At 34.3% G+C, this 18,555-nt stretch overlaps 1 protein-coding gene across 3 annotated transcripts; it reads left to right on the plus strand.

Moving 5' to 3' along the window:
* The first annotated feature begins 14,340 nt into the window (after positions 1 to 14,340).
* Positions 14,341 to 17,371, plus strand: LOC120003763 (probable terpene synthase 6). 3 transcript variants are annotated; one of them, XM_038852839.1, is made up of 7 exons: positions 14,341 to 14,495; positions 14,660 to 15,020; positions 15,145 to 15,517; positions 15,628 to 15,849; positions 16,030 to 16,165; positions 16,306 to 16,551; positions 16,680 to 17,371. In XM_038852839.1, exons 1-7 carry the CDS (start codon positions 14,391 to 14,393, stop codon positions 16,968 to 16,970), a joined length of 1,734 nt encoding a protein of 577 aa, XP_038708767.1. In that variant the 5' UTR covers positions 14,341 to 14,390; the 3' UTR covers positions 16,971 to 17,371. The 3 variants fall into 3 exon arrangements, with proteins under 3 accessions (XP_038708767.1, XP_038708768.1, XP_038708769.1); XM_038852840.1 differs by having other exon boundaries at positions 16,306 to 16,478; positions 16,680 to 16,952; XM_038852841.1 differs by lacking the exon at positions 16,306 to 16,551.
* The last annotated feature ends 1,184 nt before the right edge of the window (positions 17,372 to 18,555 follow it).

Below are 18,555 nucleotides of genomic sequence, written 5' to 3' on the forward strand. Positions count from 1 at the left end.
ATTCCCATTGAAGGTAGGAATATCCACTTTAAGCCTATATTCCTCGAAAGGCCTTTATTGTCTAGCAGCTTGGTAGCCAGCATAACCCTCAAAATCTTCACCATCTTCCAAATCTGAATCATCTGGTAAGGGCTATTGATACTGCTAAATAGGAACACGACCACCACGGACAGGTCTGGCTACTGGTTCTACTAGAGGCTCCTCCTCAGTAGGAGCATCACGGTCATCATGTCCAGGTTGCACAAGATGTGCGAGTTGGACCTAAATCATGAATCTGTGAAGCATATCAAGCAACTCCTCCATCTATTTTCGTTGAGCCTCAATCGCCGCCCAAATAGCATTGATCCCGCGCTCTCTAGCAGCTTGATTCTGACCTCTTCCTTCATTGTTAGCCATAGATCCAAGGCAAACTCCTAAGCTCCGATACCAACTAATGTAGGTAGATCAATAAAGGAAAAGAAAATCGTCAATCAAACCAACGTTTGATGTAAGAACACACTGGAATCCACCAGAAATTGAGAGAAACTCTTCAGGGTTTTCATATATTTGAAGTAAAACACCAAAATGTAAAAAGTTACAAAAACACCCCTAAAACAGAAAACAATCGATTTGAAGCCTTAAGCGATGGAATTTTGCAAAACTATGGTGGGGCTAGGGGTGAAAATGTCAATAATCTAACAATTGAATTTGAGTTTTTGGGTTCGATTGAAGAGTACCAACAAAATAGAGTGTTGGTGTGAAGTGAAAGGATTAGGTTTGTGTATCGAACCACTCCCATTTATGCAAGATTTCAACATGAATTACAAAGAACTGAAATGGTGAATAAGAAAGATTTCCTTCTTGGAATACTTCTATTAGGCTTGATCTTTATTCTACTTTTCCACCGGACCACACTCTTGACCTCCGATCGAGCTACGAGCACGAGTAGGTAGGTGGCTAAGGGGGAGGGGTGGCAGCACTGGAAAGGACGGGGGGACCCTTCTTTTTGTTTCGGGCCAGATGAGATGATGATTGGTGGGTCAGGTCCAAGCCCATCCTTCAGGAAATATTAGATGACATAATACCCGTAATACTACACCAAGGGGTTACCATTATTTGAGAAGGAATTCATGAGTGACTGACCATACCATGGAGCTAGTCTACTGTTAAACGATGTACATCTCTTCCTCACAGCCCCTGGTTCGGTTCAAAACGCGGTTTCGCTTCAGCCGGTCAAATTTCATCGAAAACGGACAACATTTGTAAATTTTCCAATTCTACAGCCACACCCTCAAAAATGATTTCTACTAGCTGGTAAAAGTGGTAATTAACTCCAACTTTCTGTTTGTCTTAAATCAGCTCCAAATTAACCCAAATCAACTTCAAAACAACTCAAAATCAGCTCCTATATCACTCATTCAGTCTCTGCCCAATCATCTAAATGACCTCATTATACCACATAGCATATAGACATTTTTTATATCTAACACTTGCTGAAATCGTAAAAATCCACATCACAAAGACTAAGATCAACAAAGACCCAATTAGCTTTCATGAACAGAAAAGGGATCTTGTGTATCAATCTAGGTTTTCTTTCTTTTGAGGAAAGAAAATAGAAAACCCAACTTGTAAATAAACCCCAAAATCCATCTATACAGATCCTATGTATGAATCACAGATTTTCATTATTTTGAGGATAGAAAATAGAAACTAAAAGCTTTCTCAACAAGTACATGCCATGGACAAATTGAAAAGACCTAAATCCAAAAACCTCTAAAAAAAATCTTCTCTTTAGCATTAATGATTGCATTGCCAGTTGGATGTTCTTCTTCAACTCTTTCCATCGGAGAATCCAAATGTCAACGGGCTATGATGTTTCACGAACAATGCTCTCGCTCTCCCAACAAAATTCCCTCTCTATAGATATGGGTTTGCTTAGATCTATGATTTTTTATTTTATTTTTTTTGAAAGCCATGTCATCTTTTACACCTCACTTTTATTTTCATGCAAAATGAGGCCATGTCAGATATTACTGTCAAAATAAAAAAATTTAACGGAAGTTTGAAAGAAAGGCTAACTTGTACCATTCTTGTAAGTACAATGACCTTTTTAATCCAAAAAAAAATTGAAGGGCTTTTTTGATCCAAAAAATAAAGTACAGGGGCTAAATTTATACTTATCCCTTATATTATGTGTATTTGTAGACGTCAAGGAGAGCTCAACGTCTCGAATGGGCTTGAGAGAAGGAGGGGAGGAAGCAATAAGAGGATGCCTATGACTGATATAAAATAATATAACTTGTGCCATTGAAGGTACACCTCTCAGGATCTGCCAGAAAAATCGGAGAATGAAAGAGAGCTAACTGATGAAACCTCTTCATTTCTACAACTGATAAACTTCTTGAATTTATTGCCTAAGGCCAGTTCTCGAGTATGCTGTTCCTCCAAGCTATATGTGCATCTTGTTCATCTGGAGCCATCTTAGTTTGTGTGGTGTAGGCTTGACATTAAGGCTTTGCTTGCATTGAAAAATAAAGAGTGGAGGGAGAGTTAAATGAGGGGAGTTATGAGATGGAGACTACCTTGACTCACGCTCACTTGAATAGAATGTAGGGTTAACTAGAGTTAAGAAATGTGAGCTACAAAAATATCTTTATTAAAATTAAAATGAGTGAAAAAATTTTATGGATGAATTAGAAAATAATAAACAAAATTTTCTCTCATCCCGCAAACCCCAAATTGAGGGGTTGCAAAATGTAGAGTTTGAGAGTTAAGTTAGGGGGAACTTCACCCCTCCTTCGCGTCACTTCACTCTTTCTCTTACTCCTCCCTCCTTAATGATTTTCACATAACTCTCCAAAATATCATTACAAAGCAAGCCCTTAGGGATTTGTGGTTCACAGTGATAAACTGCAGTGTTGGTTTGAATGCCTTAGTAGAGTTAATGATTGAAAGGTAAAAATAAAAAAACATTACTTGGAGTTGTAGCATTAATTAGATGAACATTATTTGCACCCCGTTTTTTACTAAGTACACTCCATTAATCTTCTAAAAATGCACTAGAGTGGGGTGTACTTAGTAAAAAATGGGGTGCAAATAATGTTCATTGATGTGAGATTTCGAACCACTAAAATTATAGCAATTCAAAACTCAATTTATACTCGCAATTGCACGTATCAATAGTACTATAGCTTAGCAAATACGAGTGTCAAATCCACGAGGATTGAGTATTAATATATCATAATTCCAAAATTCACTATAGACATCACCAAATAAAAAACAAAAGATTATTTATGATTGAAAATTTATGAAATTAAAAGAAAAATTATAAGAAGCATGCAAAGAACAAACAAATGGGTGAGCTAGGGTTCCGATTTCACCATCTTTATTGTGCTTAAATCCTTTAGTTGCCAATTATCAATTCCTACATATATGTCAAAGACCAAGTCCCCTGATTCATGTAGTAGTCGTGACGTCTAACTTACTACGTCTATTCTTAATTTGCAACTATCCATGGTGTCTATACTAGTTTAACAAACAAGAACACAATTGGATCTATGGCAACTTATGTAGCGATCACATGAATCCTAGCATATGACGTCTATGTCTAGGCAGTCATGGTATTAAATTGCAAGAAGCTATTCCCAATCCGAGCATGGCGTCTACTACGAATTGCATTAGAATAATTAAACCTAGATGGTAGCTAAGCATCACGGTTCAATCATCAATTAAGCACAACAATCATCACTTGACATAACATAAAGAAATCCAAAAATTGATCAAACCAATATCATTAAGCACAATCAAAGAGGCTACATCGTCCCCCTTGCAAAAGGTTTAGCTACTTGGGCGACAAAACAAAAGATAATAGAATCCATGGAAATCTAGGAAAGAAAACACAATAATGATGAAACCCAATTGCCGAAATCCCTTCTTCTTCTTTTTTCTCCCATCAACCTCCAAAGGATCTCCCTCTTTGACTTGTAATGAGGTATTTATATGTGTTTGAAACTCTTCCCAACCTCCTAGGGTTTCCTTCAATAATAAAAAGCACGTAAACGTCAAAGTAAACTCCTAAAACAAGTCAAACTTCTAATTCTTGGATTTTATTCTGTTGAACGCCTGTTGAGCGTTAGCTGCTGGCCAATATTGTGACATCTACGCTTGAGAGTGGGTTGAGCAGCTGTTGAGTGTAAGGAGCTGAAAAAGCATAAAAAATATAATTTATGCAAAATCCAATCTTATTTCGATAAACAAAACATCAATTCAACCTAAAAACACAAGCAAAAAGGTGTATAATAATATGCACATCAAATACCCCCACACTTATCTTTTTGCTCGTCCTTGAGTAAAACAACAAAGAGGGAGACTAAAATACAAACTAACTCACTGTCGCAGGAATCGCGATGGCACTTAGCATGTGACACAAGCCTTTAAACCCCTAGGTATCCCTAGTGGACGAGTCATAGTCTCGTGAGGGCTTACCAGAATGATACCTACAAACATTATACGACACCACAATGCCAAGTTATTCCACTAATAGAAACATGCAAATACAATATTTCTTTCAAATTCACACCAACAAACCAAGCATTAGGGCAACATTTTCCAATACAAACATTCATTCGTAAACTTCATTATATCCAACGTGCTTATGGAATGTGAAATAACACTTTTATAGGGATTTCAATAACAACTCAGCATGAACACAATCATAGCATATCGGAAATCATTAGCAAAAACAAGTAAGCACACTGGGTTGTTTATTTATTTATTTTGAAAGCAAACTATTTTTTTCCGTGACTTGGCATTGTGGTTGTTCATTAGCAGAAACATGTTTTACCCCCTTAAGCTTTCTAATTGACCCATGTAATGAGTTTTCAACCAATGACTCCCAGTCTAGTTGGCCTAGGGCATCATGTGTAGAGACACCCCTTCGGATCTAGTAACTCAAGCCAAAAAGGCTACGAGGCTAAGCAAGTCACGGTAGAAGTCACTCATGATCTACCTTTTTACGCGAAACTCGCTGTTTGCTAGGCAAGAGGCTCGGTTACTCAGTAGAAAACTCATGAGAAAAATCCACTTATTCTATTTTTCTTTTTTTCTATTTTTCTATTTTTGTTTTTTTTTCTCGATTTTAATCCCGGACGTGTAACTTAAGAAAACTAATGTTCCTGACATACGACAAGTGTCCAACATGAAGTGTCACCTCATACCCCATAATACAAGTGTTCAAATTATTGGATCACGCAAGATAAACAAAGTTGTAGATATAAACACTCAATTGGGCATGAGTCCTTAGCAAGATTCATTAGTGCTTCAATTAATCACAACATCATATTCATCAAATTTCATTCATGAAAATCACAAGGCATTGCAGTTTTTTTTTAATTTTACTTTTTGCAAAAAAAAAAACAAAGTTTTTTCCACCCCCACACTTGAATTATGCAATGTGCTCAGTGCATGGAATGATGTGAAAAATAGCATAAAGAAATAGTACTGAGTCAAAGCGACACAACCAGACAGTGAAGACACACGGGAAGCAATTCCCGCGTAAACATTCATGACTGCGTAGTTGTCGTAAAATCCTCAATTTCTTCTTCGCCTAAGACCCGATTGATGAAACGTAAAATTCTACAGAAACTAGACATCCATAGCTTTCTGTCCATATATGGTACATTTTCTGGTTCATCCTGAACGGCTCCCAGAGTAATTTTCAATCCAGTGCTTCGACATAGTCTTTTTCAGCATTTGTTGCATCCATATTTTTCATTGGTGAAAACATATCAAATAAAATAATTATATACACAAGGAAAAAAAAATTCGGCAATACTAAGAAAATATTGAAATTAGAAACAAACTAATAATTTCAATCCCCGACAACGGCGCCAAAAACTTGATGTGAGATTTCGAACCACTAAAAGTATAGCAATTCAAAACTCAATTTATACTCGCAAGTGCACGAATCAGTAGTAATATAGCTTAGCAAATACGAGTGTCGAATCCACGAGGATTGAGTATTAATCTATCATAATTCCAAAATTCACTATAGACATAACCAAATAAAAAACAAAAGATTATTTATGATTGAAAAATTATGAAACTAAAAGAAAAATTATAAGAAGCATGCAAAGAACAAACAAATGGGTGAGCTAGGGTTCCGATTTCACCATCTTTATTGCACTTAAATCCTTTAGTTGTCAATTATCAATTCCTTCATGTATGTCAAAGACCAAGTCCCCTGATTCATGTAGTAGTCATGGCGTCTAACTTACTACGTCTATTCTTAATTTGCAACTATCCATGGCGTCTAGACTAGTTTAACAAACAAGAATGCAATTGGATCTATGACAACTTATGTAGCGATCACATGAATCCTAGCATATGGCGTCTATGTCTAGGCAGTCATGGTGTTAAATTGCAAGAAGCTATTCCCAATCCAAGCATGGCGTCTACTACGAATTGCATTAGAATAATTAAACCTAGATGGTAGCTAAGCATCACTGTTCAATCATCAATCAAGCACGACAATCAACACTTGACATAACAAAAAGAAATCCAAAAATTGATCAAACCAATATCATTAAGCACAATCAAGAGGCTACATCGTCCCCCTTGCAAAAGGTTTAGCTACTTAGGCGACAAAATAAAAACTAATAGAATCCATGGAAATCTAGGAAAGAAAACACAAGAATGATGGAACCCGATTGCCGAAATCTCTTCTTCTTCTTTTTTCTCCCGTCAACCTCCAAAGGATCTCCCTCTTTTACTTGTAATGAGGTATTTATATATGTTTGAAACTCTCCCCAACCTCCTAGGGTTTTCTTCAATAATAAAAAGCATGTAAACTTCAAAGTAAACTCCTAAAACAAGTCAAACTTCTAGTTCTCGGATTTTATTCTGTCGAACAGTTGTTGAACGCCTGTTGAGCATCTGTTGAGCGCTAGCTGCTAGCCAATATTGTGACATCTACGCTAGAGCATGGGTTGAGCAGCTGTTGAGCGTAAGGAGCTGAAAATGCCCAAAAAATATAATTTATGTAAAATCCGATCTTTTTTCGATAAACAAAACATCAATTCAACCTAAAAACACAAGCAAAAAGATGTATAATAATATGTACATCATTCATCATTAATTATTCTAATTTTAAATGGAAACGTAGACTATGACTGTTTTATATTTTATATTCATTTTCGTTGCTGGATGGTGTGCGTAAATAGCTACTCTTCATACATGCATCTGCAACAACACAAATTACATAGCTAGCTGGTTTTATTTTACATGCATAAAAAAAATATATCAATGGCAGTAATTAAATGCTTATCAGAGCTTCCTCGTATGGAGTTCAAGTTAAGGCCATCCATATGAGATCAATATGACTTTGCTTCTTTTACAAAAGACCATGATTTGGTAACAAAACATGTCAATCTCTTTGATTTGTGTTTGTTTTGCGATTTACATATTCATGCATATCTATTATAGGAGTTGTATATATATAGATATATATCTTGTTCGGAAATACTGTTTATTAATTATATACTTGGCTATGAGCGCTATGTTACAGGACTTGAAGTCATATAATCGAGAAATCGATGCACTGAAAGGTGAGGTTAAGGATATTGTTGGCTCTATTTGGCTGCAGATGTCAAAAAGGTCACTCTTGCCCTTCATGGAGACGGGATCGTTGTAACGATCAAACAGTTGCGAGCGTGCCAGAGATTTGCAGTCAGTCTCAAAGTGTAAAAACAGAATGTATTGTGATTGCACTGCTAATCTAACTTCTAAATCAAATGATTGTAAGGAGAAAGGGTTTAAATCAGGGTCTCAACATGAAAATTCCAAGGAACTCTAGATCCACTGAAGTGCGCTTCACTAGACAAATCAGAAATGAACGAAAATGCCAAAATGAACACTTCATTGATGAACAAAGTATGTGTACATTGGGGTTAGAAATAAGAGTGTGCAAGAACAAAGCTTGAAAACAAGAATATTAACAGAAATGCTTGAGAGCTTGAGCAATTGAGAACATGAAAACTTGAATGCTTTAGAGTTTAAGCCAATGGGCTGAAATTTGTATTTGTTTGATGTGTGTGTGTTGTCTATTCATCATCTTCTCTTCTTGTTTTTATACTCCATCAATACCTCCATGTAAGCTAGAACTTCGCCCATATCAGCTAGAAAAATGGCCATAACTACCAAGACTGCAGTGACCCGAAATTCATTCCATTATGCTCCATCTTCTTCAACTGTCTCTTCTGGAAGCTCCATGTCTCCAAAAACTATCTCCATGCTGTTGAATTTGTGCAGAAAATAGTTCTCCATGATAATAGGCAACTAAGCAACCAATCACCTTGTAAATAGGAACAAACCCATGTTTGTAGGAACAAACCCAATAATTGATCTTATCTCAATGATTTTGCACCTAATTTGGACTAGAAAAACCACTTAATTGACGGCCCAAATGTTGCAACTAAACTCGGCCCAAATAAACCTCACTCTGTCCAACCCGTGCAACCAGATTGTAGCCTAACCTCCAACTCGTCTGTCAAGCTCATACTCTGACCTTAGCCCGGCCCATAAGCCTACACAAATATGATGTAAACAGATATGCTAATAGCTTTTGCAAGGGATCCTATGGAGAATATTGTTTTGATTGATTTATTATGTCGACTTGGGGTTTCATACCATTTCGAGAATGAAATTGAAGATCAATTGAACCAAATCTTCACTGCTGAAACCATACCTTTCGATGATCATCAACATCAACCTTTTTAAGAATGAACTTGAAGAGCAATTGAATCGTGTCTTCATTGCTCATCAATCCATACCTTTCGATGATCATCAATATGACTTATACACTACTGCACTTCTTTTCCGAGTTCTCCGACAACATGGCTACAAAGTATCATGTGGTATGTATATAGATCTATTTGAAAAACAATGAAATTTTTATTCTTCTATAGTATTAGAGCATTAGCACACTAGTGATGCAAAAAAATTATAAAAGAAAAAAAAAATTTACTCTTCCTACAAGTTCTGCTTCTAAGAGAATCGGTGTTTTCACATATAATTTAATGATAAAAATGATAATGGCGAGGGATTTTTGAATCATATTTGTTCAATAAATTTAAGGATGATCACAGTAACTTCAAGGAAGACGTTAAGAGCGATGTCAAGAGCCATTGAAGGTACACCTCTCACGATCTGCCAGAAAAATCGGAGAAGGAACTTAGAGCCAATTGATGAAACCTCTTCATTTCTATAACTGATAAACTTCTTGAATCTACTGCCCAAGGCAAGTTCTCGAGTATGCCTACGTCGATTCCTCCAAGCTATATTTGCATCTTGTTCATCTGGAGCCATCTCAGCTTCTGTGGTTTAGGTTTGACATTAACGCCTAGTTTGGTTGCATGGTTCTGGCCGGAACGGAACCATGTAATCCGTTCATGTTCTCAATTTCGGTGTTTGGTTGCTACGTCTTCATTGGAATGGAACTGCAAGTTCCTTTGCAGACTAGAACTTCACGTTCCCAGTTCTCCCTTAGGAACTTCAAGTTCCGTTCCTGCTCAGAATCATCTTGAAAAATGAATTTACATAATTACCCTTACATAAGAGATCTTGACCGTTCATATGAATGAATCTCAGCCATTAATTTCTTTGAAACTTTTTTATGGACATATTTAAATGTTGTGAGAGTTGTGGATTTTATTGCATCTTATGAACATGAATTTGGCTTTGTTGAACATATTTAAGTTTATGTTTTAGGAGCTCCTGTATTTGTGGATTTTACATTATGGTCTTGATGCCTTTTAATTATGTTAAATATATTTCAGTTTATGTTATGCAACTTTGTCAAAATGCTTCCTTTTGTTAAAGGGGTAATATAGTCATTTGTCCATTATTCTCATTCCATTCCTCCATGAATTCCTTACATACCAAACATTGGAACACAGAGTTCCTGTTACAATTTCTTGAGCAACCAAACGTAGGAATTGTTGGAATTCCTATTCTCGTTCCCGTTCCTGTTCCTATTCCTATTCCTGTTTCATTCCCACCACTAACCAGACTAGGCTTAAGGCTTTGCTTGCATTGAAAAATAAAGAGTGGAGGGAGAGTTAAATTAGGGGAGTTATCAGATGGGGACTACTTTGACTCACTCTCATTTGAATAGAATGTAGAGTTAACTAGAGTTAAGAAATGTGAGTTACAAAAATATCCTCCTTAAAATTAAAATGAGTGAAAAACTTTTATGGATGATTTAGAAAATAATAAACAAAATTTTCTCTCATCCCACAAACCTTAAATTGAGGAGTTATAAAATATAGAGTTGAAGATTTAAATTAGGGAGAATTTCACCCCTTCTTCACCTCACTTAATTTTTTCTCTTATAATCCAAACAATGTAGAGTTATTCCTCATCCTTAACCATTTTCACATAATTGTCTAAAATATCATTACAAAGTAAGCGCTTAGGGATTCGTGGTTCACGTGATAAACTACAATGTTGATTTGAATGTCTTAGTAGAGTTAAACTTATGTTATTTTATTTGGTTCATGTTTGACTTTGGTTGCTCCTCAAGCACACCATTTGAGTCTATCAAATCCTACACGGCAAGAAATTGAATTTATTGTTTTTTTATTGATTGTGGTCACAACCTATCACATCCTACCCAGTAACAAATTGATAACCATTTTCACATAATTGTCTAAAATATCATTACAAAGTAAGCGCTTAGGGATTCGTGGTTCACGTGATAAACTACAATGTTGATTTGAATGTCTTAGTAGAGTTAAACTTATGTTATTTTATTTGGTTCATGTTTGACTTTGGCTGCTCCTCAAACACACCATTTGAGTCTATCAAATCCTACGCGGCAAGAAATTGAATTTATTGTTTTTTTATTGATTGTGGTCACAACCTATCACATCCTACCTTGTAACAAATTGAATTTGTTATTTTTTATTGATTGTGGTTACATTGTCTCACATCATACACGTTACAAATTGAATTTGTTGTTTTTTTATTAAGGATCTTTTGATAGAGTGATTGTGTTGATTTTCAACGCTAGCTATTAAGGTGTGGAAAAAAAGCTGAATTTAAAGCTGTAAAATAAGCTGTGAGGTGTTTGGTAGAGCTGTTAACTGTTGTTAGCGGTTAGGTTGGGTAAATATATTTTGTTTGTATGTTTTCATTTTAATTTTTTTTATTTCAATAAAAAATTAATTATATATTTAATAAATAAATAAAGATTATTAATTTATAAATATAATTTATTAAGTAAAAATAATAATTACTTTAGTTTAATATTTAAATAAATTTGTAATATAATATATACTGCATATATAAATGAAAGAAAATGTCAAATTAAAAATATATATTATTATAATTATTAATATATATTTATAATTATAAATCTAATTTATTAAGTCTGAATATATCTTAGTTGGGGTTTATTAGTAATATTTATTATTCAAGTGGGTCTCATTATTTTTTTTTATTTTAGAAGGGAAAGTTTGACATTAAAATTGGTGGGGCCCGCATAAAAAATTGAAAAAAAAAAATGAGGGCGTTAAACGCCCTCACAAGCTTCAAAATGGAGCTTGTCATTTGAGAGCGGTATTAGGGCGGTACCACCCTAATACCGCCCTCAAATTTGGGTTGTTTGGTAAAGCGGGCCGTGAGAGGGGGCCCGCTACCGCTCTCCCGGCCCGCTTTACCAAACACTGCCTAATTGTGGTCACATCATTTTGATCTATATTCAAGAACAAATACATAGACTGAATTAACAAATTAAATTTATTGTCATTTATTGATTGTGGTCACATCGATTTGTTGGTCTTTATCAAAGGGGTGCTGTAATAAATTGAAGGATAATGCTATGGAAACCATTATTTTTATTTTTTACACCCTCAATGAAAAGACACAATAAAAGAGGGTAGCTTTTTATTTTTTATCCTTTCTTAAGCGTGGATACCACATATTTTAATCAATTTTTTTATTCATTTATTTTAAAATCATAGGACCCACCAATTTTATATTTATACGAAATAAATTAAATTAATAAAAATTATAAATTAATATTTATACTTATAAATAAATAATTCTTATAATAAATTAATAATTGCTATAATAAATTAGTAATTATTATACTGAATTAATTATCCATTCTGAATAAATATTAAAGTAAATTAATAACTATTATAAATAATAAATTAATAATTCTTATAATAAATTAATACTTATTCATTTATAGTTGTAATAACTTATATATATGAAATAAATTATTTTTATTCATTAATAATAATTAATACAATCAAACAAAAATTTACACAGCTTAATCACTAACAACAGTAAAAGTTTCACCAAATACCTTACAACTTATTAATTTATCGTAAGAATTATTTTGACAATACCTTATTCTGACAAACGGTTACACGTTCAACTCTCATGTCCAATAGTTTCGACGTTATTCCTTCAATGAGCCAAAGACCCATGGGAGACCTTGTGGAATAACTCGATTTTATGAGCTTCGGTCTCGTTCTCCTAGTAAAGCCCGATCTTATCTGTCGCTAGGGTGGAGTGGATTGAGTTGGCAGCCCGAGTTTAGAGCTAACCAACATGTCTAATAGATATGTTGGGTTGAAGAATTCTTAGTTACCAAAAAAATGTCATTAACTAATATATTCTATGAATAAGTGCTTCTTTAGTATGTATTAATGAGCATTTTAGGGTAACTATTTTTTTTTTTTTTTTTTGCATGGAAGAGTTTTCTTAGATTCATAATCTACAAATAAAAATAAAGGAAAAATATAGCTACAAAAAAAAGATTCTTGAGAAAAAAAAAAGAAAAATGAAATTAATAGGGTTATTATTTACACACAATAAATAAAATAATAAAATAAATGCTAAGACGAATAATAAATAAAATAATAATTTATATTTTATTAATAAATTTAAGTTTACCCAAATGGGTGACAGTGGTTGTCTTGTGATGTATTGTTAAACAACGCACCCAAGTGGGTGGGTATAGACAAAAAAAAAATGTTTGGTAAAGCAAATTACGGTATCACCTCACAGCAATGAGAGTCATCCTATTAGTGAAACTAATGAAAATCATTGAGTGCATCAAAACATATATATGTATAAAAAAATTTATTGAAACATAAAAATAAAAAAATAAAAAAATAAAAAATTATGTTTGCAGTAATAAAAATAAAATTTAAATTAAATTAATTTAAATTAAAATAAAATAAAAAATGAAATGAAAATAAAAATAAAAATTTATGTGTATATTGAAACATTTTTATGTTTGTGATAATAAAAATAAAATAAAAATTTTAGTTAAATGCTGTGTGATGTGGTACGAACTCAATGACACGTGGCACGAACTCAATGACAAATGTTGCCACATTTTTTGCACCATTCTTCTATCTTCCCTACCTTTAATAATAAAATTAATTGTCAAATCAATAAATCAATGATGTGATAGGATGTGGGGGTGTAAGAAGTAATAGATGGGGGTAAATATAGCAACGCCATAAATTGAATTTGTTGTTTTTGACTGATTGTGGTCACCTCACTTTGACCTCTATCCAAGTATAGAAATAGAGATTTGGGAGTTTCGTAATTTATTTAAAATTATAGAGTATACAATTAAAATTTAATGATTTAGAAGATATGCTATATCACATCATATTTTTATTTTTTTTATATTTTAAGTATTAGATGTGAATTGTAGATTTTAACAAATTGCACAGCTCTCAAATTCCAAATACAAAGACGTTATATAATTATATTAACAAATAAAATAATATATTTATTATTATCTACTGTTTATATATATGTGCATATATATATATATATATATATATATATATGTCTATTAAGTGCTTGTATTGTTAAATATTATTATCAATTTTTATAGTTGTTATATATCATTGGTATTATATTATTATTTGTAAAAAATTAAATTATTTAAAAATAAGTGGTTCAACCCTTGATCCTTCATGTCAATCGATTGAACCTTTAAAACTTATTATCATAGGTCGATGTACGGATAGATTATGTTAACACTGATTTATAGATATTTTTATTTTTTTTTAAAAATTCGTTACTCCATTTTAAACTGTTAGCATGCTGAATGTTTAGGTCGTTTTACATATGTATTCATAATCAATTAGTATCCTACGTGTCATAATGATTGAAAGGTAAAAGTAAAAAAACTGTACTTGGAGTTGTATCATTAATTATTCCAATTTTAAATGGAAACTTAGACTATGACTGTTTTATATTTTATATTAATTTTCGTTGCTGGATGCTGTGTATAAATAGCTACTCTTCGCACATGCATCTGCAACAACACAAAAAACATAGCTAGCTGGTTTTATTTTACGTGCATAAAAACAATATCAATGGCAGTAAATGCTTATCCAGAGCTTCCTCGTATGGAGTTCAAGTTAAGGCCATCGATATGGGATCAATATGACTTTGCTTCCATTACAAAAGACCATGATTTGGTAACAAAACATGTCCATCTCTTTGATTTGTGTTTGTTTTGTGATTTATACATACATGCATATCTATTATAGGAGTTGTATATATATATATATATATATATATAGATCTTGTTCGGAAATACTAGTTATTAATTATATACTTGGCTGTGAGCGCTATGTTACAGGACTTGAAATCATACAACGGAGAAATCGATGCACTGAAAGGCGAGGTTAAGGATATGCTAATAGCTTCTGCAAGGGATCCTGTGGAGAATATTGTTTTGATTGATTTATTGTGTCGACTTGGGGTTTCATACCATTTCGAGAATGAAATTGAAGATCAATTGAACCAAATCTTCACTGCTCAAACCATACCTTTCGATGATCATCAACATCAATACCTTTTTAAGAATGAACTTGAAGAGCAATTGAATCGTGTCTTCATTGCTCATCAATCCATACCTTTCGATGATCATCAATATGACTTATACACTACTGCACTTCTTTTTCGAGTTCTCCGACAACATGGCTACAGAGTATCATGTGGTATGTATATATATAGATCTATTAGAAAAACAATGAAATTTATACTCGTCCTACAAGTTTGAATCGGTGTTTTCACATATAATTTAATGATAAAAATGATAATTGGGCGCGATTTTTGAATCAGATTTGTTCAATAAATTTAAGGATGATCACGGTAACTTCAAGGAATACCTTAAGAGCGATGTCAAGGGCTTGCTAAGCTTGTATGAAGCTTCGCATCTGAGCTTGCACGGAGAAGTCATTTTGGATGAAGCCCTAACATTCACAAGAACACACTTGACATCTCTGATACCTCCATTAAGCCATAATCTTGCAGAACATGTCTCCGACGCATTGACTCTACCATATCACAAGGCAACACCACGAGTGAAAGCAAGAAAATACATCTCATTTTATGAAAATCAAGAGTCGCCGAACGAATTGCTACTCAAGTTTGCAAAAATCGATTTTAATCGATTACAGATACTGCACCAGAAAGAGATAGTCCAGCTTTTAAGGTAAAACTTATTTTTTTGTATATATGGAGATTAAGTGAGATAAAATAAGATAGAAATTTGACGTCGGATCATATATATATATATATCACACACACATAAATATATCGCAGGTGGGGGAAGGATACTGTGAAAATTAAAACAAAGTTTCCCTATGCAAGAGACAGACTCTTGGAATGCTACTTCTTTGCTGTTGGGACATTATTTGACCCCGGCTATGGTCGTTCTCGTCTATTTCTCGCTAAAATAATACAAATAGTAACACTTCATGATGATACATATGAGGTGTATGGTAAATTTGAGGAACTCCAATCTTATGCTGAAGCAGTGCTCAGGTATTCATTGATCTTTTGAATTTCTTGCTAATAAATTCGAGTGAAAAAAGTGCGTATATATATATTAATAAATGGCTAAAAAAAGTGTGTATACAAATGGCTAAAAAAAATATGAATATCGAAAATCAAAGAGTTATATATTAATAAAATAATAATATGTTAATTAATTTTCTTTTTTAGGTGGGATGATGCAGCTATTGATACATTGCCAAACTACATGAAATTCCTCTACAAGAGTCTCAAAGAATACTGTGAAGATTTTGCAAATGAGTTGGAAGAGGACAGGTCACAAGCTCTAGAAATTCTAAAGAAAGCAGTAAGATTTTAATTTTAGTGGTCAAAAAAATTTTAAAAATATTTCTTCTTGACACATATAATGATGAGTTTTTATTTTTATTTTTTTTCCAACCTTCTGGGGTAATTGCAATATTGCTACTAATTAATCAATTAATCAAGTGGCAAATGTTGTTGAAAGCCTACTTTACAGAGGCCAAATGGTTCAAAGAAGGTTATATGCCTCCATATGATGAATATATGAAAATCGCAAAGGTCACTGGAAGCCTTCATATGATTATGTTGGGCTGCTTCTTGGGGATGGGAGCACCTGCAAAGAGCAGCATCATTGAATGGTTCATATCTATCCCAAAACTTCTTGAAGCTGTGTTGATAAATACTCGTCTCATAAACGACCTAACCCATGAGGTACTTAATTTTCTAAGATATTTTCTAAGATAATAAATAGGACTTAAAATGTGTATATAATATTGTCTGTAATCTAATTGTGTTAAAAAAATGTGTATATATATATATATATATATGGTAATCTGAAGGTCGAGCACGAAGATGAGCATGTTATTTCTTGCGTCGAAAGTTGCATGGAGGAATATGGCATCTCAAGAGAAGAAGCTGTCGAAGAGGTTTTTAAAAAAAGTGCAAATTCCTGGAAGGACATCAACGAGGAATGGATGAGGCCACTTGGTGTGCCTAGGAAATTTTCCCTGGCAATTGTGAACATGAATCGAGTGTCGGAAGAAATTTACAAGCATGACGATGGATATACAAACCAGTTGTCTTTGGAAGACACCATTGCTTCATTGGTGGTTCATAAAATTCCCATGTAGCAAGCTGTCTCTGAAGTCTGGTCAGATGGTCGCATATATATTCCCCTCAATTGAGTGAGATGTGGTGTGTGGAGTGTAAGCGCACGACGTGACCGCGTGTGCTTGTGAATAAATGTGTGCCTTGCCAGTGTGAAAAAAAAAAAAGTTCAATGTCTTGTTTGTGCTTTGTTAAGTACTTACAGTATATTGTTGGCGTGAGTTATGGAATTAGTTTAGGAAAGTATATATTTGGTCTTTATGAGAATCCTTATGTCATGGAAAGTGTATATGTAAACCCTTGTATCAAGGGAGTCCATAATATTAGCCTAGAATCATGCAAAGGTCAAATTAGGGTTGCTGTATTGTAATATAAGAAGATGTATTACGTTCATGATGAATAAGAAAAACACTAAATTGTAACATGGTATCGGAGCAGTTTATGTTTCTCACAACTCTGTAATCTCATTTCAAAGGGGCACGGGTGGTTGATACAATGAACCCAGAGCCTACCCCGGAGACCTTGGAGACAAAACCTACTACAAAATCTACCATGGAGACCTTGATGACGCAACCTACCACTGGAGACTCTACTCTCGAAGATTTGACAGCCCGAATGCTGCAAGTCTTGACACAGAAATAGACCCAGACCCCTATGACAACCATTGATTCATCAGTGGCACAAATCAGTGTAAAGCTAGATGGTACCAACTATGCTTTATGGTCCCAAGTTGTCGAGATGTTCATCTCTGGCAAAGACAAACTGAGATATATTAATGGAGACTATCCACAACCCCAATCGACGGACCCAACCTTCCGCAAATGGAGAACAAAGGATGCGATTGTCAAGAGTTGGATCATCAATTCTATGGACCCATCCTTGATCGGAAATTTCATAAGATTTCCAACCTTAGAAAAGGTATGGAATGCTATCTCCACAACCTTTTTTGATGGAACTGATACATCTCAGGTGTATGATTTGAAGAGACAAGTGACCCGAGTAAAGCAAGCTAGTGGACAAATAGAAAAATATTACAATGACCTCCAAGGATTATGGCGTGAGATTGACTTTCGTCGTCCTAATCCTATGATGTGTACTCCTGACATACAGAAGTATAATTCAATTATACAAGAAGACAGAGTGTATAGCTTTCTAGATGGATTGGATGATCGGCTAGATAAAATCCGTAGTGATGTCCTACGGATGCAGTCATTCCCTACAGTAGAACAAGCCTATGCATATGTCCGTAGGGAAGACACTCGCCAAGCGATGATGTTAACTGGAGCAAATACAACAAGTGGAGTCGTTATGGCAACCAGAGGAGTTAAAAGAGGACAATCTCAACCACTAATGCTTCGACAGAACTCCTCCTCTAATAGTGAAAAATCTACCTCAAATAAAGCTCCAGTAGATGGGGAGGGATGCACTCATTGCGGAAATAAGAAACATACTCGAGACACGTGTTTTAAGTTGCATGGCTACCCAGATTGGTGGCATGAACTCAAAACTCGTAAACATGGTACAGATGGTGGGTCTGGTCGGGCGACACTGATGAATGGAAACCCACTGCTGTCCCTCGTGCCTCACATGGAATCCTCATATGGTTTG

The sequence above is a fragment of the Tripterygium wilfordii genome, chromosome 8 (assembly GCF_013401445.1).
Source record: "Tripterygium wilfordii isolate XIE 37 chromosome 8, ASM1340144v1, whole genome shotgun sequence".
Classification (NCBI taxonomy): domain Eukaryota; kingdom Viridiplantae; phylum Streptophyta; class Magnoliopsida; order Celastrales; family Celastraceae; genus Tripterygium; species Tripterygium wilfordii.